We start from the raw sequence: 24,871 nt of genomic DNA on the forward strand, positions 1-24,871 counted from the left end.
TAAACATGGTAAAACTTCACTTTCTCCTTTATAGGAGTCTATAAAAAAGGCTCTTAAACTGGAGTCCTAGGGCTTCAGCGACACAAACGTAGGCTCAGGCCTGGGGGAGGGCATAGTCCTTCCCTCTGCCTTCAGCACGGAGGTGTGAGCCCATTTAGGATGTGGCTTCAGCTTGGAGCCTGGCACTCTGGCTTGGCCGGCCCTACTGCAATGGGCTCGTGCCAGTGGGCTGAGGCTTCCAGATGCGGGACTGCCTGAGGCCTCTAGACTGTTTCGGTGAGTCCCTGGTGCAGGTGGCTGGCCTGCATGGCCACTGCGGGTGGGAGATCGAGAAAGCTCCCCTTGCCCAGGAATATGTCCATGGGCCTTTAAAGGTACGTGAGAACCCAGGGTCTCTAAACAAGCAGGAGCCTGTAGGGGAGGAAATGCCCCCAGTCCCCAGCAATCCTGCCTGGTGACTTGGGTCCTGGGGTGGCCTGTGGGGGGGAGGGAGAGGACGGAAGCCCCTAGATGAGAGGAGGGCACCTGAAGTTGTACCTCTGGTGTCCTTGTTTGACCTTTGGAGCCACAAGCCCATGATGTACCGTGTCCATGTAAAATGCTCCTTTGAAAGAGTGGCTTGATGAGCAGGGCCTGAGCCCCAAAGGCAGTGTGCCGGCTTTGGGGGATGGCATTTGCTCCCGAAGCCTCAGTCTCCCCATCTGTTAAGTTGGGGGGGTTGTCCCTGCCCTGCCTGCCAGCCTCTTGAGGTTTTCACAAGTGAGAGAGAGGGTTTGGGAATGGCGGGAGAGATCTTTTGTGGCTCAGAGGAATCTGCTGTACAGGTGACCGGCACGGAGTCCAGGGCCTCGTGCTCATTGGTTCAATGAACAGCTGACGGACGGATGCGTGAATGAACGTGCTGGGCTCACCCCAGGGGCCTGGCTCAGGCAGCCTGTCCTGCTCTCCGTGCCTCAGTGTGTGTCACGTGTATGGCTTTGAGCAGGAACATGAGGGCTGCTCCCGCTCACAGGGACACTCTCTGGGGCATCCACCTGATGCCTGCAGACCACGTTCCTTCCGAAGGGGTTTAGCAGCACAGCTGGGGCCTCCATCCGTTGTCTCTCCTTTGGTACCTGGCCCCGGGTGGGCCCAGGAAGCAAGCGCCTCTGGGAACTAGGGGTAGTTGGGGCCAGGACAGCCCCAGTGGCCAGCAGTGGCCCCCCCGAGGCCTGTTCAGGGCATGGAATTCCACACAGCAACCAGGGACTCAGGGACCCCCAGCCCGGGCTCAGCCAAGTCTGAGCTTTCCTGAGAGGAGGAAATGTTCAAAGCAAAGTGAAAGGCGGGAGGGGGGCAGATGCCTTTTAGAAAGCGCAGTCACCCCTCCCGGTGCACACCAGTCAGAGCACAGGTCAAGGTCAGACGAGGTGGGCTCTGTACCTGAGCGGCAGTCTGGCTTTGAAGTCGGAGCTGGTTTTGCCACTCCTCCTTGCTCAAGTTCCTTAGTCTCCCTGAGTGAGTTTTGTCATGAGTGAAAGGATATAGGTCACTAACTAGAGTATTGGGGGGAGGGGAGCAGTTAATGTAACAGTGAATGTGAGGGCAGCCAGCACAGTACCTGGCACATAGAAATGTTCAATATATGGGTTATTGTTTCCACTGTCATGATTATGAATCACTGTCATTATCACTATTGGTGGCATAGAACCACTTGCTGGTGGACATGTCCTGGCCATGGTATGTAAAGCTTAGGGTGTCACTCTGAGGGGTTCCACCAACCAATGTTGTAGAATAAAGCTGCCCAGTACACTGGACTTTAGCCACATGTGGTTACTGAGCACTTTAAATGTGGACTAGTGAAAATGAGAAATGGAATTCTTAATTTTATTCATTTTATTATTCATTAATTTTATTCATTCATTAATTATTCATTAATTCATTTAAATTTAAATAGCCACATGTGGCTAATGGCTACTATATTGGATAGCACAGCTCTAGAAAGTTCTCTCCAAACTGGATATTGCCCGGCTCCTCTCTGAGCTATGAGATCACCAGATGGAGACAGGCTGCCACTCATGGCAGCACCCTCAGCCACATAAAACAAAGGTTGGGTTAGAATGGCGCACGGTACTAATAACCTCCTGGCTGGGTTTCCTTGAACTTGGCCTGTGTGGAGATGAGCTGGCTACTCTCAAGCACTGACCATAGCTGTAGCAGGTCCATGGCTTGTAACTTTTATGGGAATCAGAGCAATAGAAAGGAATGGTTTGCGTTTATTAAGCGTCTGTCCCCAACACTGTACTGCCAACTCTATTTTACAGACAAGGAGACACCCTCAAGAAGCCGGGGGAATTGCCTAGCAATTCATTCCCCACCAGTCCCCCCAAATACAGGGCCAGCCAGGTTTCGTATTGATGGAACACCAACGTGTTCCAGGTCACAGGCTGCAGAGCAGGGCTTTTCCGGCCTGAGGCCCCTCTATCTGTCTGGCCACCTCCACGGTGCTTGCCCGATTATGAGATACCTATCTCTGTCCTGTCATTTGTTCCTGACAGTGGGCGGCCAGGTCAGGGAGTAGCTGCCCATTGTACAGGCATGGGAATGAAGGCTCCCAGCTGGCAGAGGGACATGCCCAGGTCCCACAGGGAGTTGGTCAGTCTCCTGGGAGCCAGAGCCGTGCTCAGCATCTCGCTTTCTCTGAACCCACTTCCCCTACCCCCCACGTCCTCCCTGCCTCACTTTGACTTTCTTTGGTTACTCTCTGAGTGGACAGGTCACTCTGAGTGGACAGGTCACGTGGGGCATACCCAAGTGAACTGGAGGCTGGGCAGGGTCCAGAGTGGGGTGGTCCTGCCTCACCAGGGCGGGGTGTATTGGTGGGGGTCTGACAGCTGACAGCCTTAATAGGCACATTGTCCCCTTGCTGCCGAGAGCGCCGCCTGGCCACTTCCTCACTCGCCGCGTGTTGGATGAGCTCATGTCTGAGGCATGGGGCGGCCGGGCCTGGATAGAGGGAGGCCGCCGGCCGGCGAGGCCCAGGCAGGCTGGGCCTGGCGGAGTTGTGAAGCGGAACGTTGTAATGAGCGACGCTGGCTGGATTTATGGGGCTGTGCACGTGGGCCTGGCCTTCCTGCAAGGGCCTCCGTATGGGAACACAAACAAGTCCTGGCCCAAGAATGGCGCGACTGGGTCTTAACAAGAGCCCACTAATTACTGGAAGGCCCCGGCCGGGTCTCTAGCCTGTGGAGGAACAGAACTTGGGACTGGTTCCTATGTCAGTTTAGACTTTGCTAGATTCCTTACTCTCCACTGAGGAGGCCGCCCCAGACGTGTCTACCTAGCTGTATGGCATTGAATAAGGTGCTGATCCTTTCCTCACTTTTCCTCATCTGTAAAATGGGATAAGTACCTTTGGAGGCATTTGGGGAGCAGCATACAGAATACATAAAAGTTGACTTCAGTTACCCATTCTGGCTTGGAATCCTGGTTCTGCCAGTTTCCTGCCGTGTGGCCCAGGCAAATCACTTCACCCTACGGATCCGAGCTCCTTCACCTGGAGAGCTGGGATACTAACATTCACTTTGGGGGTTGTTAGGATTTCATGGGAGAATGTATGCAGACTCCTTTGTCTACCGAGTGCTTGGTTACGCCTCTGGCTGTGTCGTTATTGTCACTTTCAGGCGAATGGCGCCTGTAAGGCCCTGCACTGCTGTGATTCTGCCCCTGTGCTGTGCTGATCCAGGCAGCAGGCAGTAGACACACATCACATGAGGGGCACATTGGAGACTCACAAGGGCCTCTCTGCCTGTGCTCATTACCACAGGCCCCTTTCTCCTGGTGTAGGAGCCTGATGGGACCAGGACCCAGGCCTTGGACTGACCTGGCAACGGGACCTTGTCCTTCTGGCCCAGGCTGGGGCTGGGAGACGAAGCTTCTTGACTCAGGCTTACGTGTTGGGTCACCAGGACATGCTGCTAGTCACCCACCGAGGACCTCTGTCCTGTGGCCAGTGCCCTTGCCTGTAAAATTTGTGCACCAAGCTCACTGGCACAGAAGCAAGAGCTCTGGCAGCACTCACCCATAGGTCTCTTGCAAAAGTTTTCCACTGTTTTGTTTGTTGATACTGTAGATTTAGCATTTAGCCAGAAAGGTCCCATGTCCACGCCCTAGTCAAGTCAAGAGCCAGGGAAAGCAGAAGCACCGGATGTCATGGGATCCAGGCTGTGGTCAGCAGTACAGCAAGAGGGTGCCGAGCGGGGACTCAGTGTCAACGTCAGACTTCACTCTGAAGCCACCATGTGCCCACATGAAGCAAGTGATCCAGTGCGCCATTACCTCTGGCTGACCTCTACAGGGCTGGCGTGTCAGGAATGACCACATTCTCCCTAACCTTCCTGCGGCCTTCTTTGAATCAGGCACTTTGCCTGGCGATGGGTCTTTGAGGTCCTGGCAGGCTTAGCTTAACCAGTGATCCAAGTAGTCTCCGAGAGAGAACCCGTCACCTGCCCTAGGCTCGCTGGGTGAGGCACTGAGGGTGCCACAGAGAGCAGGAGCCATGGTCCCCGGCCTCATGGACCTCACTGCTCGCTCACTGTTGTCTGCCCAGAGCCTAGGACGTGGCCTGGCTCATACGGCTCGGGGAACGTGTGCGAATGAATGACAGTGTCGGATGCGGAGACAGCCACAATTTGCACACAACAGCCATCCAGGAGGCACACTGCTGTGACTGGTGGATATGCAGGGTGCACCAAGAGAGGACCCCTAGCCTGGACTGCAGGTCAGGGAAGGCTTCCTGGAGGAGTTGGAAGGGGGGTTTAAGAGCGAGACCTGGGCAGGATTACAAATAAGTGGCGGCAGTATCATGTTCCAGGCTGAGGAACCGGCGTATATAAAGGCCTGAAACAGAGACAGGACGGGTGGAAAGAGGGCCAGAGGGGGCGGGGGAGGCTGGAGAGGAGGACCAGCCTTCCTCGAGTCCCAGGCCTATGGAGGCTTCAGAGGGCAGCTTCTGAAGTTCCACGGGCCACCGCTTCCTTACCCATTTTAGCAATGGAGACACGACACCATCATCCCAGGACGTTGTGAGGATGAAACCGGCAGTGTGCGTGAGTGTGTCTTACAAGCTGTAAAGAGCTGAGTGGAGTGTGGCAATAGTTTCAGGGTGCTGCCCTCTGAGAAGCCCCGGGGTAACTGGGGATACATGAGGCACAGGGGGGTTCAGGTAAGGGGAAGTGAGGTCCCTTGGGTGTCACCTCACAGGAAGTTATTGACATCCTTTCAATGGATTTTGCCCATAATTAAACCCTAGAGGGTCTGTCAGTGGCTCTTGACAAAGATATCATGAGCACTTTGGCGAAGTGAAAGTTCCTCAGAGATGGCCCAGTCCTGGCCTACGGTGGCATTTCCCTACAGAGGATGTGCCACAGAGTCAGTGTGTTCGTTCTCTGCTGGGCTTCAGAGGCTGCCTCAAGGTGGCAATCTGTAGCCAGGACCTCCATGGGACCTAATGAGGAGCTGCCAGGGTTCAATTATGCAGCTGGCCCTGGTTCTGTGCCGTTTGACTGACAGCTCATTACCCCACTGCCATTTTTGGGCAGTGGAATTTAATCCCCCAGATGGGAAGCAAATCAATTTGCCCATCTGCCGCAGCTGAGTCTCTGTGCACTCCACTCTAATTTATTCTCTTAAGCTTAGAAGCCTTGTTGTTTCTCGGTACAGAAATATCAGGTTTCCCAGCCAGGCTGGCCAGGGTGTGCACGAGTGGACACATGGAAAAGGTGAGCTGTGGTGGTCAGCAGGGAGGTGCCATTGGCCTGGCTCAGAGGAAGCCGGGTTCTCGCCCAGGAGGCTGGACTCCTTAGTGGGAAGGTTGTATGTGGGGATGGGGCTGGGGGTGCATGACATCCCATGTCGTTGGGAACAAAGTCTCCTGCCCAAGGGCTCAGAGCCGGCAGGGACTCCTGTCGGCAGGGCACGTATGACCTGCTCAACATGCCTCTAGGGCCACGTTTTTCTGTACTGCACTCATGCTCTGGTTTCTGGGCTTTGGACACAGAAGATTTGGAGGGTGTTGTTCTGGGACTTGGTTTTCTGCCGTCGGTGAAGTGTGGCCATAAACCTGCAGCCAAGGCAGTGACCTTCAACTTGTGATCCTGGGACAGTAGGAGGCCTCTTCCCCAGTGAGAGCATTACCTGTGGCTTGTGCTCTAGGGCTGTAGGTGTGGGGCCCCTGCAGACTCTAGAGGGTGGTCTGGCGCCCCATCGAAGCACTCTTACGAGGACTGTTAGCAGCTCTGCACTCACAGGCAAAACAGGCTGGGGAGAGCCTCTCCCGGGAAAGATGTCAGCTGTTTGGTAGGACTTACTCTGGGCTGATTCTGCTCAAGTTGGAAGGTTGTTTCTCTATATGTCCCTCCGTTCTACACTCTGCTGACACAGAGCTCTGGAGTCTCTTCAGGTGTGCATGAGTGAATGGGGGTGTGTGCACGAGCATGGGTTTGAGAGGGTGTGCACATGAGCATGGGTGTGCACGGGCATGGGAGGGTGTGTACCTGAGCATGGGTGTGCGTGTGCATGGGTGTGGGAGGGTGCGTGTGCATGAACATTGTGTGTGCACGAGCATGGGTGTGGGTGTATGTGTCGGCAAGGGTGTAGGAGCGGTGTGTGGCAGCATGGGGGTGAGAGGAGTGTGTATGTCAGCATGGGCATGAGTGGGTGTCGGTGCAGGGATGTGCGGTCACTTTGGTGGGAGAAGAGGAATGAGGAGGAAAGTGCCTTCTGTGGAGAGAGTGTTTCTGAGACCCTCTCCTTCTCAGAGTTGACAAAGCGGCCCTGCTGGATTGGTTTTTAGGGGTCAGGGAAAGGCCAATCTATTTACACACCTTTGTCGAAGAGCATGGAGGGGCAGGGATGGGGGCCGGGATTAATGAGCAGTTTTATTGCCTTGCCTGTCAGGAGGGTCATGTGATATTATTTTGATATGGGGGCCCCCAAAAGCAAACACAACAGGCCAGGTTATAAATAGAAGAAAAGGGGGCCTCGCCCCTTGCCATTGAGCGTTTCCCTTTCTTCTCAGCCCTGGGGTGGGCCCAGGACCCGCCTCCCACCGCCAGTGCCTGGAAGCCGATCACTGCAAGGCGGCACCAAGGCCAGCTCCCCAGATAACGCTGGCGGGTGGCGCCTGGCCATGGAAATTAAACATTGCAGTTGCTAATGAATAAATTGGCCACGCCATTCCTCAGCCACCACTGCCTCTGATGAAAGAGAGAGCAGGGCCCCTCAGGGTGACTGATGTGCAGCCTGAGTGACAAATCAGGAGCGAGAGGATTGCCTGCCCCAGCACTGACTAGCCGTCGGGTCTTCCACCTTCTGAGAAAGGCCTGTGCGAGCTCAGAGCAGTCCACAGAGCAGTGGTGGGACACCGGTATTGGGAGGGGTGGGACTGAATGAGAGAGGGAAATTGCTGCCCATCTCATATTTCTCTTCTTTTTTTGCCTTCTTTTCTGTCAGGGCTAACTGGAGCTGTGACCAAACACAGCTACATGACCCTGAACAGGGGGAGAATTCTGCCAGATAACAAATCCATAGATGTACAGCTCCACACACGTGCCGGGTGAAGGAGCTAGCCTGGCTGCGAGTGGGGTGAGACCTGGTTCTCAGGCAGGGGCAGCTCCCCTGGCTGGGGCTGAGATGCTTGGGTGCTATCTTGCCACTTAGCACCTACCACCTTGCTCTCTTGGTCTAGAGCCTTTCCTTCAAAGTCCAGCTCTAGGTTATCTGCTCCAAGAAACCCTCCCTGAGCACTCTGGGCCGTGAGCACACCCTTCTCTGAGCACCTGCCCGCTTAGCAGGCACTTCTCTGGGTCCCTGCTCTGCTGGACAGAGGCAGTGGCTCACCTGCCTTTGTAAGAGGCCCCAATCTGAGGCCTCGTTCACAGGAAGGACCCAGTAAGTCCCTGTCGGCTATTGGATTGCTTTACATACATGTTTCTATTCGCCCCTCACCCAACAGGTTCTGTTTATGCTGCCAGGGCTGACCACACAGGATCTATCAGTGAATAATAGGCAAGAGGCCCTGCCTAACTTGGGCAAAGTTTGGGGGTACATACCACAGGAGAGGCCAGCCCTGGGGATGGGATGGGGGAGTGGGGAGAGCTCTGTTTGTAGAGTCAGACAGCTGGGTTTAAATCCCAGTTCCACCACCAATAGCTGAGTGACCTTGGGGAATACACTTTACCTCTCTGTGCTGTAGTTTTCTACCTCTAAGGTAAGGATCATATGACCGGCCTCATATGGCTGCCAAGCACACACACACACACACACACACACACAGTAATTATTACGGTTTAGTCCCATTTGGAGGCACAGTGCTGTTAGATCTCAGATGTCACTTAGGTGGACGCATGGAAGAGCAGTATGGAGATCATCTGGGATATTCAGGGCACAGCACAGCTGCTGAGGGCAAGGATTGCTCTTTACAAACAAGTGCAGGGTGGGGATGGGGGACGTAGTCTGCCTTGTGCAACTATGGGGTCCCAGGGTTACATGACCCGAGTTTGGGCTGGGGGCTCAGGCACAGTGGCAGTGTGACAACGGGGTGAGCTGCATAGACCTAACTGCAAGTCTCCTCTGACACAGCTTACAGCAAAGGGGAGGGCTCGGGACAGCCTGCAGGCTTCCCCCTCAAAGAATTAATTTCATTTTTGGTAAATGTTACTTGCTACAAATTTGTCTTTTGAATAGAAAGATGTATGTGTGCATTTCAAGCGGTTCCCTGCAGTTACACTTTTTTTTTTTAAGTAGTAAGCTGTTTTCTTTTCCCCCTGTAAACATGAGGCTGACATCAGAGAACAATTTTTGATCCCAGTTTTGAAACAAGCTGGGTGGTTTAGAGATGATGGGAATCCCAGGCGGCTGGTTGGCTCTCTTTCCTTCTGTTTCACTGAAAAGAATTTCTTCAAGGAGCCCACAGCTCAGGGGCACGATGCACTTAGGATTATTGAAAGTTTAGAAACGTTTAGGTGATTATGGTAAATAATTCACGCAAATCCTGCCCAATGCAATTTATTCTTTTGTGTAAGCACAAGAAGAGCAGAACCCGGCTGTCCTTTCCTCTTTACTTCCCAATCCTTTTAGCGCCATCTAGTGGAAGCTCTGCGCCAGACACCGGATTTGCTTCTGGTGTTTCTTATCCAAAGCTCAGGAAATGCCATTTAAATGCCTAGAAGCCAGGGGGTGGCTCAGGTGGTTGGAGCGCCCAGCTCCTAACGCAGAGATCACCGGTTCGATTCCCACATGGGCCAGTGAGCTGCGCCCTCTACAGCTAAGACTGTGAACAACGGCTGTCCCTGGAGCTGGGCTACCATGAGCAGCCGGAGGTTGGGATGAGCTGCCAGTGGGCTACTGGGTGCTGCCAGGAGTGGCCGGCGGCCAGCAAGAGCTGCCATGAGCTGCTGTGAGCGGCTGACTGGTGACCGACTGTCTCAGCCAGGGGGCAGTGCAAGGCTCATAATACCAGCATGGACCAGGGAGCTGTGAAAAGATAATGATAAACTTTTTTTGCCAAACTCTAATTAAAAAGTAGGAATATGTAAGCTAGACCCAGTAAAGACCTTGGAAAAAATTTTTTTTAAGACTTAATAACACCTTACATTTAGGAGAAATTTGGAAAGATCACCTTTCAGGTTTCAGTTAGAAGTAGTTGTCTTTTCATGGAAGAGTTTGGTTAAAGAGATAGAACCCTCTTCTATGCATTTTAGGCAAATTTAGATGAAGGCGAAAGTACAGTTTGAAGCAAATAGTGTCTTTGTTATGCCGAGTTTATGTAATAAGGGGTTAGCTACTCTGGTCCAGCTGGTATCTTTTGATTTAAATCTACATCTCTCAACACCCACAGCTGCGAGGAGGCATGTAAAAGCTGGCAGCACATCTTGGGGACCTTGGAGGTGGCACCTCACCCTTGGAGAGCTCCTGGCACCAGAGCCCTGTAGGAATGGCACCCTGCCCTAAGAAATGGCAGTTCCAGTACAGCCCTCGCAGAGTGCTTGAGGCCCCTGCATCTCCATTTGGCCAGTGGCCTCGGGGCACTGGGTCCAGCCTCGAGCCAGAGAGACCAGCAGGAAGGGGCAGGTGGCAGGAGAGTGCTGGGCTCAGAGTCTGAAGACCTGGGCTCTAGTGCCAGCTTGCCACTTGCCATCCACCTGGCTTTCATTATGTCTGCCTCTTCATCCATGAAATGGGAATAACACCCTTGCCCACGTGTCACAAGGATGAGAGACTTTACATGAACTCCCTCCACCCACCATTAGAGCCTGAAGATGTCCCCCTTTCCCGGCTGCAGTGGCTGCCATGGTGCTTCATGGGTGTGGGAAATCCCCCCATCCTGTGACGAGAGAAGCCAACTGACAGGTCACAGGCACAGTAACTCGAAATACGTCACAGTAACAGTTTAACATTTTACTAAATCAATTCACACAAATTCCAAATTTGCAAATATAATTAAGGACAACAGATTCTGTTCTGCTTTTTAAATCTTTCATTTTTCAAATCCATTAAGACAAAAAGTAAACAAAAATTAAGTCTGCACAAATTCATGATTTTTCTTCTTGAGGGAAAAAAAAAGGAACATTATAGTAAAAAAGAACGCCACTGGGTGTACAAGAAAGCACCACAACACACGGTTACACACGGGCTTCTTGGATCCGGCCACACGTAGACACTGCTCTCCCCGCTGGTCGGCGCCAAGCAGGATTTCATTAAAATAAAACTATAACATCTCCTAGGTTACACTAAAGTCAGACACGGTCTGGAACACAGTGCTTAACACCAGTAATGCCAACTATCAGTGCTAACGTAAAAACATTTTAGAAGGTCAAAAACAATTAAACTGGAAACCAAAACCTTATTTTCCCTAGATGAGCAAAATTGAAAATGAAAGGGTTCCCGCCTCCCAATAGGAGTGAAGGGATTTGTTTTTTCTTCTCTTTCTTTCAAATCGGAGGCAGGGGGCACGGGTGCGGGCTGGCTCTGTGCTTCCTCAGGCTAGTTGGCATCCAGCTTGGCCATTTCCTGCACGTAGATGCCTATACTCTCACTGTCGAAAAGCACGAAATACACGGTTTTGATGGAAGAGGACATTGTTGACACGAAGTAATTGGAAATGGCCTTCAGAATCAGCTGAGCTGCCGTCTGCTTCGGGAACCCGTTCCTGCAGGAACAAGAACAAGGGCTCAGCAATGAGGGAGGCCACAGCGGCCATAGGACCGCTCCTGCCCACCCACCACCTCCCTCCAGGAGGCCGTGAAGGCCGCGTGTGTGGGTCAGTGTCCACGAGCAGTGTTGGGTCCTGCGGCTGCTCACAGGCAGATGTGAGAAAGCCCAGTGCCCACCAGACAGGAAGGACAAGTGGGCAGACAACTGGGACCTGCGGAAAACTGTTCTCTGTGCTCTCAGAAAGGAGGTATGCCAGGAAGTCGTCTTCTGAAGGGCAGTGATCAGCGGACAGGATCTGTGTTCTGTGGCATGTGAGGTGCATTAAGTCTCCCGAGGCAGCGCAAGCTCCCACGGCCCTTTTCCCAGCACCACTGTCACTAGGGTGGGGCTTGGGACACAGCCCAGGCTCCCAAAGGTCCTCTGTGGGTCTCAGCCCCAGGGGACGGCTGGAGGCTGGCACTTCTCCAGGGAGCACTGGCCTCCATCCACACGAGGCAGGCTGCGCCCTTTACACTGGCCCTTAGATTTCATGGGCGCCGGGCTGCTGGCCAGGACCCCACTCCCAGAACACACCAGCTTGTACCTCCCCAAAGGCCGGGGTGTCGGAGCTGTGGGTGCAGGAGAACAACTCCGGGCCAAGTGGACTCTTCATTTCAAGGGAAAGCATCCAAGTCTCCAAGCCAGATTGGGGTGAATTCACATACATTTCCATTTAAAGAAAATGTGACGTGACAATTTGGGAAGTAGGGCCTCAGAACTTAGGCAAGAATCTGAAATTGGGATCAGAAAGGTTGGCACTCCTTGCTTCGTGTGATCCAGAGGCTGTTCCTGGTCAATACCACAGATGCCCGGACCAGGTGACCCAGAAGAACAGTGGGAGTCATGTGGCACCTTGCCTAGGCTGGTGGAAATAACATGGGCTTTGGAGCCAGGGGCCCTGGGTTCAAATCCTTCACTGACCCCAGTTGATAGCTAACGATACTGAGGACGAGAGCCTGCAGCCAGTGTTCATGGGGATTTCTTTGTTCCTCACAGATGTCTTCAGTCTGCTCTGAGCCTGTGGGTCTGCTGGTATTGTAAGTGCTGGACCAACCTGCCAGTTTCAGCTGGGACTGTCTGTCAGACTGGGTACCTGCTGCCAGGTGAGAGGTTCCTTAGAACACTCCTCACCTCACTAAGTGCCGGGAGTTCTTACCCACCTTAGCTGTTTCCTTTAGAGCCACACTCATTCTGTTGTCAGTGCTCAGAGCATTTCGGAGGCACAGGAGAAAACTGTCCTGTGACTTGCTTCTGATCAAACAGGGTTGCATCCAGCTTGACAGTGGGCCCCTAGTAGCTTCTGGATGCTTCAGAAGTCAGCCCATTCTTAGAAGACAGGGGTGTCGCCCAGGGCATGTCCCCTGGACTATGTGCAGAGGAGTCAGTGGGCGACATGGGGTGCCACCCGGAGTTGGAGCTCCTCCTCGGCCACAAGGCACACCTGCAAGGCAGCCACACACAAGACTGCCAAGGGGGGGCAGCAGCCCAGCGGTGGAAGGAAGCTTCAGAGGTGTTCCAGCTAGGACAGTATCAGACAGGCAGAGCTTCCTCCCAAGGATGCCCTGGGGGCTCTACCACCAGAACTGGGGTGACCAACAGGTGGGCTGCTGGCCTGGACGGGGGGACAGTGCAGTGAGAAGGGTTTTGCTGGGTGTGAGAGGTGGGGACCCCTCACCCCCTTCCCCACTCTGGGATCTGCAGGCTGTCTGGGAAGAAGCTGTTGTTCTCACCACACCTGGCATAGATGCCTTCACTATTTCACAGGAGTTGAGGAGCACACAGGGTAGGAAGTGCCTGAGGAAGTAAACTTGACCTTCCACTTTTGGGGGGCATCTCTCTGGTGAGCATATTCTTGGGAGAATACATGCAAGGGAGTGTTGTGGGGAGCCCAACTCACCCTTGTAGGGTCTACGAGGGACCCACTCCTGAGAGAGGGGCCAGGCCAGCTTTTGGGGAGGGGTATACAGGCAAAGGGTCACGGGATCATTGGAATAAGGGCCCATTTTAAGTGTCTCACAACGCAAATGTTTATTTTCCTGCTATAAATACAGCTGCTGATCCCGTTAGTTTCCCCCCGGTGAGAACAGCCTGAGGAGGAAGCAGCACGCAGGCAGACAGGCAGCGGTGGGGATGCAGGGAGGGTGTGGCAGCACAGGGAGCCAGGCCCCCTGCGGGAAGCGGCCTGTTCTCAGGCATTCCAGGGGAATGCCAGGGCTCCTGGGCCGGGCACAGCTCAGTCTGCACATGACCTGGCCGGGTCAGCGTTGAGCAGAGCTGTGAGAACTTGATCGCTACACGAGAAGCCCAAGACCATGCTCCACTCCCCCCATGAGGGTGCCCTCCTGCCCGTCTCTGCCTCTCACCTGCACAGGTGCGCTGGGCTGAGGCGAGGCCCTGTGGAACTTCCTTGAAGAGCAGTCTGTTGTGTGGCCTGATGGCACAGCCTGTCTCCTGTGGCCCCAGCATCCTCTGCCCGGCATCAAACACATGCCAGTCACTCCCACCTGTGCCCAGCGCTTTCTGACGGGCTTCCTCCCACAGCCTCCCATTGCTCTGCCTGGGGCCCCGGAAAAGGGCTCTGTGATTCTTGGCCAGGGCATGTCCTTTCCTGCCTCTCTACGTCAAGTTTTCAATGTGAGCCTGTATCTGGACCGCAGAGGGCCTGTGGGGAGTCTGACTCAGCAGGTGTGAGACCACCCTGTGGCACCCTACATGGAGCCTCCATACAGTCTGAGCTCACAGGCTGGGCCCAGGGTGAGAGCCTGCAGGTGGACGGGGCAGGGGTCAAAGGTTTTAGACCTGCAGTGCCACCCCTACGTGCCCCACTGTGAATGCAGAGTAGGCTGGTTTGGCCTTGTCCGTCAAGGGGGCTGCTGGGTGAGTGTGAATCTGATTTGCTTCCAGGAAAGTGTCTTGTTGATGAACCCGCGCCTCTCTGCTAGGCAGCCACAGCCTAAGGAAGAAACCCCGTCAGGGGATGGCCGCAGTGGACCGCGCAGGCCGCCAGAGGGACTGCAGGTAAGTGCTTCCCTCATGTTTGCACGTGGGGCCCAGGATGTTTTCTTGTGGCCACAGCAGATGCTTCCACAAGAGTGCCTCACAGTCAGAGCCCTGTGCCCTCAAGACGAGTGGCTGGGGCACACAGAGCCGAAGCCACAGGGTCTGAGTCTGCGCGCTGCCTCTGCGCCTCGTTTCCCCGCCTGCTGAGACGAGGTAGGTAATCAAAGTACCTATTACCTGGGGAGGCTGTGTGTACTGAACAAGATAAAGCACAGAGCCCTCGAGCCATGGCATTACTGTAAAATAGTGTTCTGGAACAGTCTTTCTAAAGGTTCACACAGTGGAAAACTGCCTCCCTACCCCAGACCCCACGACACCTGACTGGGTGCCTGCTGCTGTCACTGCACGTACCCTGTGCGAAGTGCTGGCACCAGGCCCGCAGACAGCTGCTCTCCGGCTCTGCGATGCCCAGTCCCTTGGGAGGGCAGCAGGGGTTCCCCAGGGCAGCGCTGGTCAGCTTCCCGAGAGCTGTGTGCCTGTGGCATCGCCCGAATCCTCCAGCGTCTCAGCGGGGTGGGCTCCCTCACTGGCTGCACAGGCACAGCCCCGCTCAACACCATCCCTGCTTGGCCATGTTTCTGTGCCTTTCTGCATCATCTCAGGCCCACTGCCTGTGACAGCCACTCTGGCCTAGGCTGCACTCACTGTGTCTGCCTTCTGGATGAGGCCAGATGCCACCTCCTCCGAGACACAGAGCAAAGAGGGCAAGGGCTTCCGCTCCAGAGTCACATTTGGGCTGATTCTGATTTGGACTGGGGCATCAACCTCTCTAAGCATTAGTTTCCTCAACTGGAAAATGAGTCCCTTGGGGGTACACATGGTGATGCCCCTCACACTCCCCTGGGCCCCGAACTAGCCTGCTGTGGTTAGGGCATGTATCGTACGTTCCTCTGCGCCACGTGCTTCGCTCCCCACACAGTTTATCTTACACTTTGACCTTTGTTTTCGTTGGCCTTACTTTGAGCAGACCTTCCAGTTGTGGCAGGGACAGTCTCTCCCAGTGCCTTGGGCCTCAATTTCCCTAGGCTGGTGCAAAGGGACCCCATGGGCTATCTCCATCTGCTGCCCTCTTGGGCCAGCCTCCTCAGTGGTGGCTGGGGACCGTGCACGTTGGTTGCTTGTCCCGCTATCCCATGTGGATGGCAGAGATTTGGGTTCATAAAGCCACAGCACACAAGAGGTGTCCATTCCTCTAGCCCTTGTGCAGGGCATTGCCACGCGTCCCTGCGCCTGGTGAGCTTGCCCTCCAGGGCTGGGCAAGGCAGACACACAGGAATCAGGCCCAGAGCTGTGCTGAGCAGGCCAATCAGGGACCTGGGGGGAGGGGCTGTGTCTGGGGGTGAGGAAAGTCCACGCTGGTTTTCTGGAGGAGTCAGACTGGGGGCCTGCCCTTGGAGGCTGGGTAGGAGTAAACGTGGATTCTAGATGGAGTCTGGTTCTCTCGCTGGCCCAGTCCACCCGTCTAAAGTATGGCTGTTTGGGAGATGGGTAGGGCTGGATGTCTTGGAAGTTTGAGTGACTTGGGGAAAATGTCTGTCACCTGTGTGGACACTCTTCTGCTGGCACTAGATGTCCCTCGCACTGTGTCCCTCGGCCCCTCCATTTTTCTATGTTCTGACTTTGAGTAACTGCCTGTCTGAAGTTGCCCCAGCTGGAGGCCACTCCATCCAGAGGCAAAGACCAGGCCATCAGGGTCCAAAGTTGAGAGCAGGGGCTATAAGAGGGGGAAGCTAAAATTCAGAAGGGCATGATGGATCGTCTGCCCCCCAAGGCTAGAGAGGGGCCCAAGCAGCACACCTTAAAAGAAGAAGCCTCTTACCTTCTCTCCCTCAAGGGCTCGCATGTTTTGGGTTAATAAGTAATTCTCCCCAATTCAGTTTCTCCCTGTTCTTTACATTTCTCTTCTAAGGCTCATGCTTAGGGGGTGCCAAGGCTGATGGCTGTACCTGGTCAGGGAATTCCAAGTGGTGTTTCCAAGGCTCCCTAATCCCACTCAGAGAGACAGTGCAGGCAGTGGGGTGACCCTCCGGTGGGATGCATGGAGATGGGTCTGCTGACCCTTGGGGGCAGGGGTTCCAGGTTCATCCTCTCACGAATACCTAAGGCAACGGCCTCTGACCAATGCTGCTGGCCCTACCACACTGTGTGACACTGGTGAGTGTCTCAGCCCCTCTGAGCTTCTGATACTTTGCCTAAGAATGAAATTAGGAGCACTCCCCTTAGAGGCTTGTTGTGAGAGAATGCGGATAAAGGGTTGAGCACAGTGCCTGGGACTCAGTGAATACCCATAAATGGTAGCTTGAAAAAGACAAACAGGCTTTGCTTTTAAGCTCATAAATCTAAGGAGAGTTTAATCAAGGCCCCAAACTAGCTATTCCCTATGTACTGCCCCTCCGGAGAGGGGTCACCCCCTAATGTCAAACAGAGCTGAGGGAGTGGGGGTATCCATAAATAATGTGACCAGACTGCCCAAGGACAGGATGTCCAGATGCCCGAGGTGGCTTCCGAGGCCGGGGTTCCACCCCCAGGTCTCATTTGCCTCCAATGGGCGTGCAGATTGGCCTGGGGGCCGAAGGGCTAGAGGAAAGGTACATAGGGCTGAGGTCATCCCCCACCGGCCCAGGACACCGGGCAGACACCGGACCTCAGCACAGAGAAAGGGAGCCCACTTCACCACCATGTTTGCATTTATATTGTTTTAATTCCAACATGACTTTTATGCTGGAGACATTGGATGCCACAAACAAGCTGTTTTATTTCCCCTCCTAAAACCCACTGTGATTTACTGGCCGGCTCTGGTGTAATCCCATTCTTTACTCATGAAAGAGAGGGCAGCTGTTTACATGGCGCTGTAGGGCAGGTCTGCCCGACAGATGTGGGCCCGGTGGCTGTGCACATGTGCTTACCGTTGGAATTCCGCCCTCTTAAAAGCTTTCAATTGATTATTTCTTAAAACATTTTACTCCGTGAAAAATGTAAATAAGTTTATAATAACAGATGTTCTTTTATGAGAATTACTTTTATGCTTCAATTAGAAATGTCCCAATAGCCATATGAAAGAGCGTGAAATTATTACCTCCAATAAGGGCCCTCTTGCTCTCTCTTTGGAAGCACCTTTCATCAGAGTAGATCAAAGTGCATCTGAAACACTAATTAACTGGACCTCAGAACCGTCTGTGAGGAAGGGCCAATCCTAGCCTCGCTCACTGATAAAGCAGGCTAGGGACAGAGAGGGTGATTCATTTACCAAAGGTCACACAGAAGCTCAGTGCCAAAGAACAGACTTTGTGAGAGGTGGCGGCATGGGAAGGTGGAAGAAGCTGGTTATTTATGCTCTGATCCAAAAACATTTTGTTTAAAAAATGGTCCTGAGTTGACTCTGGGACTGACCCTGGCACCTTAGGGAACCCCGGCTGCCTATGCATATCCATGCCTTCCTTGGGGACTGTGAGGGGCTGGTGGCAGAGACCCAAGCAGACTCACAATCTGAACGGGGAGCCCTGGGTGGTGGCCCCTTTTGGGCCCAAGATGCCAACAGCTGCAGCTCTGAGGCCAGCTTCCCTTTGCTCAGTGGCCAATCCAGACTGTGAGCCTTCCCGAGGCCTGGGACGTAGACCCTCAGCAGGGAGGACCCTGGTGATATGGTGGGGACCTCAAAATAGCACGGCCCCAACAGGGCCTCACATCCTCATCGCAGCAAGAGTTCTCAAAGCCCCCTCCCTCTGAGAGTCCCTTGCATTTCCAGAGCAGCTTTGAGACATTGCCTGAGGGATTACCGCTTGTTTTACAGAACAGGAATTGGGCTCCAGGTCAGGGTAATTTATGTGCCATCCCTCAGCTGGTTAGTGGCTGAGCCAGAACTTAACTCAAGGCCTGAGCCCATACCAGACCACGGTGCTGCTCTGATAGGCAGGGACGTGGCTGGGGGTGGCTGCCCTGCTGGCCCCAGCAGCTGTTCAAGGACTACACTCACCCAGTGGTGGCCCTCAGGGTTGTGTGTCTGTCTGAGGGGCAGTCGTGCTGCTCCCGGTGAGCCCACCTGGGGAGTTTGCAGGGTGGGAGGTGGGGTAGGCCCAGCCCCGTTTCACTCACATAATGGCCCACTCAGTTCCACCAGGTCTTGTGACAGAGGCGGGACAAGCCGGTTTGGGGAGGTGAAGGACGTTTGGGAACACAAAGTTAAGAGGAAGAGGGCTTTGCCGAGAAGGCTGTGGGTTGGGGACAGAAGGGTAACAGCCACAGGCTGGCCCTGGGACAGGTGCTCTTACATATAACCCTGCATCCACAGTTCCCTGTCCTCCACTCACTGAGGGCGCAGTGTCCTTCAGGAGTCACTTTTTGAACTGTCATCTCTGAGGTCACATTGTGTGACCTACTGTCACAGCTGAAGTTCTATATTGGACAATATACCTCACTGTTGCTTAATGTTTGCTCTCCTCCCTATTTCTTGCTCCTGGTCTCCTAGATGGAGGCAAGTGCTTGAAAGCAGCCTCAGCTGACCTTGCGCACAGTCAGAGCTCCACAATTACAGGCAAAACATGCAGAGAATACATCCACGACTGCCATGGTAACACGCCGGTTGCCCTTACCTGCCACTGCCAATAGATGGAAATGCAATGGACTTCAGCTTCTTATCGTCTGCCAGGGCCAAGCAGTTCTTCACTGTCTTTTCCAGAAGCTCCTCACACTTGTCTGCACCCCAGACCGGACTGTTACAGTGGATCACAAACTTGGCAGGCAGGCCATGGCCTGCGCTGACAGCAGCTGGAGGGATCGAGACAGGAACAGTGAGTGTTGCCCTCTGCAAAGCACACAGCACAAGATGCCCACACAGACCTTCTCGCCAGCTGCCTGGGCCCTCCGGGGAGGGCCACCACTGCGTTGTGATTCCTAAGCTCGAGCTGGAAACTGCTCAGCAGCCAGTCTTCTCTGACTGCTGAGGGGGTAGCGGTGCCAGGCCCCGACCCACCCTCAGCAAGCTGGCATGAGGATGCATCTCCAGCAGGAATTTTAGCCAAGACTGGAGTGAGCCCTCCCTCTACCCTCCCCGAAGGCACAGCCGTAGCCATTTAAGTTGGCCAAATGTGTCAGAACATTTGCCCTTCGGGGTCTCCAACTCCCCTTCCTCAAGTGGATGGACTCGCGTGCATACATAATTATGATGTATCTATAAATCTCCCAGGCACCTTTTAGGAAAGCAACCCGACTAGCACATCTGCCGTCCTGTTCTTCTCCCTGACTAGCTGATCCTGTTTAGTTTGGACAGAATTCCTGTGTTTAGGACGGAACTGTTTTCTTTTCCTAGAAGAAGAGCCCTTTTCCAGCTACACGTTTCCATGGCAGACCCGCCTCTCCACCTCTGCCCCTTGTCGGATCCAAAGACAATGGCCTTGGGGTTACTGCTCACCAGGAAATGGAACACACCAGCCCAGTGTCTCCCAGAGCATGTTCCAGGATTCCTGTCCCCAAAGATGCAATGCAAACAAGGTGGTTCCAGGTCCCAAGGGTTTGGCGCAACGCGGCCTGCTCTGCTTCCATCTAGGCGCACACTAACGTCTCCACACCATTGTGACAATAAGACACCCACACTTTTGGGTTAGATTGTTTCCTGAACCCCTTTTGTGAGGAACATCCATCAGCACTAGCCAGGGGACACGGGGCGTTAAGATCGTGTCTCTAGTAGAGACTGGTGATTTGTGGGTAGTGTCTCATGGTGCAGAAGCAACAGCTCTGAACCAAAAGTTACGGGTCTGAGTTTGCGTCCGCGCTGCACTGACTAGAGCCCTCTGGGCTGAAGTGTTGGCCTATAGAAACGTAAGATTGGGGAATTTAATCCATCGCTCTGTCCACATGAGAAGCCAAAGACTGGAAAGCAGCATGTGGACAGTGGAGCAGGGGTATGCTTTTATTCTTTATGCTTTTTAAAATATTTTAAAACATTTTCTAAAATAAATCTTAAGAACAAAACAGGCTTTTGTTATTGAAACGAGCACACGTACAGCCAGGCTAAAGCTAACGGGTGTGCACACGCTGAGTGCGGGGCACAGCAGCGCCTCAGGTCACACCTCATGCCAAGGGTCACCAAAGGGGCTCGAACTGGAGCACCGGTGGGAAGGCTCTCCGGGCTGGCTGGCACACAGAGGTGCCAGGGAGGGGCTAAGGAAAGGCCAGGAGCCCTGGAGAGCTAGTTTATGCAACGTGTCCTCCCTCGTTCTAGGTGGGATTGCCTGAAGAGCTTGATAACTGTTTCCCCCCTACACAGTGCCATGCCCCTTGTAGGCAAAAGAGACCTGGCAGAGCAGCAAAGAGAATGGCATCCTCTCATCCCCACCGGCCCCATAACTAGCCCAGGCTGGTAGGTCGTGTGTAGTCACTGGGGAAAGCGGGGTAAGGCCCAGGGTACCCTCTGAGAGAGGGGTTGTGCGGACATCACAAATTGTTGATGCCCGTATTTAATTAAGATTCATTCAAAAAACAGAAGAGGATTTGAAGACGGAATGGCACTAGTGACGCTCTAGTGAGAAGAGAAACCAGAGCCCAACGAGAGGACAGGAAGGGCCTGTCCTTGCACAGCTGTGGCCCGAGCCAGGCCTTACCCGCTGTCTGGACTCTGCCTGCCCTCAGGAAGCCTCTGCCCCCCTCACGTTCCAAGCTCCAGGCTAGTGGCAGTAAGAGGTACCGCACCTCTAAGTTCTTAACAATATTTCTCCCCACATCAGATTTCAAGTCATTTTCTTATCTCCTGTATCAGAACTGGCAAATGAGAAGTGTTTATGTTTTTCCCCATTCAAAACACAGAAGGCTGAATAAAAATGATTAATTTGCATCTCTTACTAGCAGTTGAGCTCATGGTTTAGTATCACTGTCTCTAATAGTCAGATCTTAAATTTGCCAAGATCGGCTTTTGTAGTTCCTTAAAATTTGAGATCTAGACATCAAACATTTAGAAGCTGGTTTAAGTAATACAGAAAAAAATTGGAAAGGCAATTTTCACAACCGTTGAACTCCCCAGACTCCGCTCATAGACACGTTTGCCTTGCCACCTCTGAATTCCAAGTTATCTCATACAACACGTTCCCTAATTCTGCCCATGGCACACCCAAATGAGCCCCATGCTTCCTCATCTTACCTCCAGCTACTTCCAAGGGTCCATTCTTTTTCCGGAGCTCCAAAACAGCTTCTACAAACTCCTTGCCACCTTTCTTCTCCAGCGTGTTTCCTAGACAAGGATGGGGCGAGGTCAGACTGCCATTCTGGTGGCTCAGGGCACGCAGACACTTAGCATGTCAGATGATTACATACTTTATATGATCTGACCAGCTAAATTTCCAGATGGCTGCAAAACAGAAGCTAAGCCTTGGCTGGGTCACAAGAGTGAGATTTAGAAGGGATTCGCCGTCGGCCAGTCACTACTCCAGCATTCAGCCCCTTATTTGGGGGTGACTCAGGGTGACCCTGGATGAGCTGGAGATGGGAGACGCCTGTCCTTTGCGAGCATGCCTGTCCTACATGCTTTTTATCGGCGTGAGAAACCAGATGGTGCTGGCTTCCAAGACTGAAGCCTTCCCTGGATTTTCTTCTCTATCTCTGGGGAAAACCCCCAAATAAGGAGGTTTTAGAAGAAGCACACCATGCCCCCATCAGGCAGCTAGCTCTCCTCTTGGCAGCAGGCCCAGAAGAAAGCGTTCAGATCTGGCCACCTTAGGACCAGCACTATTACCATGCTTAGTTTCTATTTTGCAGCTTTGATGTCATACGTGAATACAAAAAAAAAAAAAAAAAAGAAAGAAAAAGAAAAAAAAAAGAGAAGGCCTCAGACAGTATTTCCTTAATCACACTAATGATTCAGAATCATTTTAGGTAAAAGAGAGCAACATCAGAAGCAGAGCTTAAAGATGAACTTGTATTATATAAAAACTTGGAAAGAAGGATGACTGTTTGGGATCAGATGTTTAAAACCCCAGTGGAGGTAGGGAGCAGCTTTCCTGTGCATTAGGGTCCTTGCTAAGTACTAGATTCTGCTTATGGCAGCCAAGTACCCAAACAGATCCCCAACACCTGTAAGGACTGTGGGTTAAATGTCTCGTGTGGGACAGCGAACAGCAACCAAAGTGAGAGATTAACATCCTTTCAAGCTTGGCCAGAATGGTGTCTGAGTCTTCCTTAAGCTCTGATTCCTCAGCTTTGCACATTTTAAAGGACTTTTCCTCACAAGAGGACAGAATACTCCCCTTAAGATCCACCATTTGTCTTGGAAAATTCAAGGTGCACCTGGCACATTCTGGGATGGCTCGGCCAGGGTGCGTGGAGTGCAGCAGCCCACCGTCTCCCTAATTCACTCTGTGATGTCTAGAGGTGAGTATCTTAGAGAAACCTGACTCATCTGCGTGCTGACCCCGGGAAGTGTCTGGAAGGAAAGGCAGACAGGCTGGGCCCTGTCACCAATAACAGCACCAGGGCTAACAGAACGCACTGACCCAGAAGCCGCCCGACTCTAGGAAGTCAGGGGTGCGTGCCAACGTGGCCCGCAGGCCGGCACCCACAAGAGCTCTTGGCTAAGAGAAGGCCCAGCTTTCAGAGAGATGAACATGGGGTCCTTGAGGTGGGAATCCAGCGTGCCTCCTCATTCGCCCAGACTGCCCTCATGCCTTCCCGTTTTGGAAAGCAGTGAAGGAGGCGTTACATGGCAGAAGTGGCAGCTGCTGCATGTTTCTGACAAAGTTCAGCCTCAGAGACAGTGGCGGAGTGGGTTTGAGGGAGCAGGCTCGCACCTCGTGGCTCGGAGACCCCATCCCAAAGGGGAGACTTTTGAGGACATAAGGCAGGTGAGTGAGGCCCGATTATAGGTTCACCTGACATACCCGTGCGACTGAGAAAAATGAACCTAGTGGGCCCCAATTGCTGCTACCCAGCTGCACCTGCTCTAGCCTTCCCTCCTCCTAATCCAGCCTCCAGCTTGAGGACACAAGTGGGCTCCAGGTAGGACTACTTCAGGCCTTCATTCTCCAGCCTACGTACCCTTTGGGGAGAGCTGGGAAATGTGGGACGGAAAATCAGGACTATGAATACTATCAACTCCTTTTTAAAATGTAAGCTATTTCTTAAGAAAATGGGCTGGTTTACAATTAAAGTTCTTATCTTAGGAAGAGCGTTTACTTTAAAATTTTTAGTTATAATTAAATCTTGCTTTAATTAAAAGTGAAATTTGTGAGTTAAAATACACTTAATGCATTTCCCAAACTGAAAAACTGAACCCTAGATTGCAGGCAACCCACCCAGTCAGGACTTGACCTCTACACACACACATGTATGCACACGTTCATGTAGACACACGTGTACTTTTTAACAAGAAACAGGCCCATTTCAACTGTATTGTCAACACTCTTAATGTAAGACTCTTGCTTTTCAGGCTTAACTTCAGGGTTAATCATAAAGCAATTGGCTTATTTGCCCCCAAGCATAAACATGTGTTACTCCCAAGAGAACAAGAACATTATTTCATGCTTAGAAAGCAGGCATCAATATCAGTGTTCAAAACAGCCTAAGCGAAAATTTAGGCTTGGACAAATGTCAGGCTAAGCCTGTGGTCTATTTCACTGTTAGAAAGAACTTTCGATGGTAAAGTTAATCACGGGGCTAAGCATTCCTGCACTCGCATTCCTTCTTCCAGCGGTCTCAGGGCTCAGGAATTCACACCAAATACGAGAAATGGAGTGATTACATCCTAGCTTCCTCGTTTCCCCTCTCACACATCAAAGTGGGAGCTGGAACCAATTGAGACCATGTATGAATCTGGTTGCTCACTGGTTTGGTATTGTAAAGGAAATCTGGGTTCAGTACTAGTTTGGACTGGTTCACTGAGAAAAAGCACTGAGGTGGGCTTTAGAAGACCTGGGTTCTGCTCCTGGCACAGTCTTTCCTCCTTGGCCAGTCAGGCAGTTTGGACCTGCTGAGGTTTTGTCCAGCTGTGACAGTGTCAGTGAGTAATGTGACCTTGGGCAAGCTCTGGGACCTGGGTTCCTTAGATGTCACCGATGTCATATGTTTACTCTGTACTATCAGTGGGCTGAGGACAAGCAGGCCAGAGGGAAAAGCATTATTAGCACTGTCATTATTCCAATGAAACCAGTTCCGGTCACAGTTCAGGAAGGACTGGGCTCTTTGGGGGTGGGGGGGGGCACAGTTGACTGCCTGTGACCCCCCCAAAGCCTCCAGCTTTACCCCCTAGGGTGGCTAATCCTGCTGAACACACACCTTACACAGCCAGCCAGCTGTAGCAGGTCAGCCAACGCTCCTCTCCCTGGGCCCAGGCAAAATACTTTCACCCAAGAACTTTCATAATTTCCATTTCACCAAATGTCCTGGATGGCAGGATGAACCCAGGCCTTTGTCACTCCTGGTTGAAAAATAAGTCCTTTGCTGTTCATTTATATTCTTCCAAATAAGTATTTCCCTCCCACCAAATTTTCATTTGGTTAAGAAAGGACGCTGCCTGACTGAGGAGCTCTTAAACTCCTCCAAAATCTTGTCAAGGGGGAGTTTATTTTAATTACCTACAGCCTGGTTTCACTTTGACTGG

The 24,871-nt window shown here is 52.8% G+C and overlaps 1 protein-coding gene across 4 annotated transcripts in view; it reads right to left on the reverse strand.

The window, feature by feature from the left end:
• Nucleotides 1–10,422: 10,422 nt before the first annotated feature.
• The window catches only part of MACROH2A1 (macroH2A.1 histone), an 80,245-nt gene continuing 65,796 nt past the window's right edge, over nt 10,423–24,871 (reverse strand). For all 4 annotated transcript variants that reach the window (XM_081034822.1, XM_081034823.1, XM_081034821.1 and 1 more), the window contains exons 7-9: nt 21,422–21,511; nt 18,882–19,056; nt 10,423–11,188 (exon numbers count right to left, since the gene is read on the reverse strand). In XM_081034822.1, coding sequence (XP_080890948.1) covers nt 11,023–11,188; nt 18,882–19,056; nt 21,422–21,511 — 431 coding nt within the window. In that variant the 3' untranslated portion in view covers nt 10,423–11,022. The remainder of the gene's footprint in view (nt 11,189–18,881; nt 19,057–21,421; nt 21,512–24,871) is intronic.

The sequence above is a fragment of the Rhinolophus hipposideros genome (assembly GCF_964194185.1).
Source record: "Rhinolophus hipposideros genome assembly, chromosome: 23".
NCBI lineage: Eukaryota > Metazoa > Chordata > Mammalia > Chiroptera > Rhinolophidae > Rhinolophus > Rhinolophus hipposideros.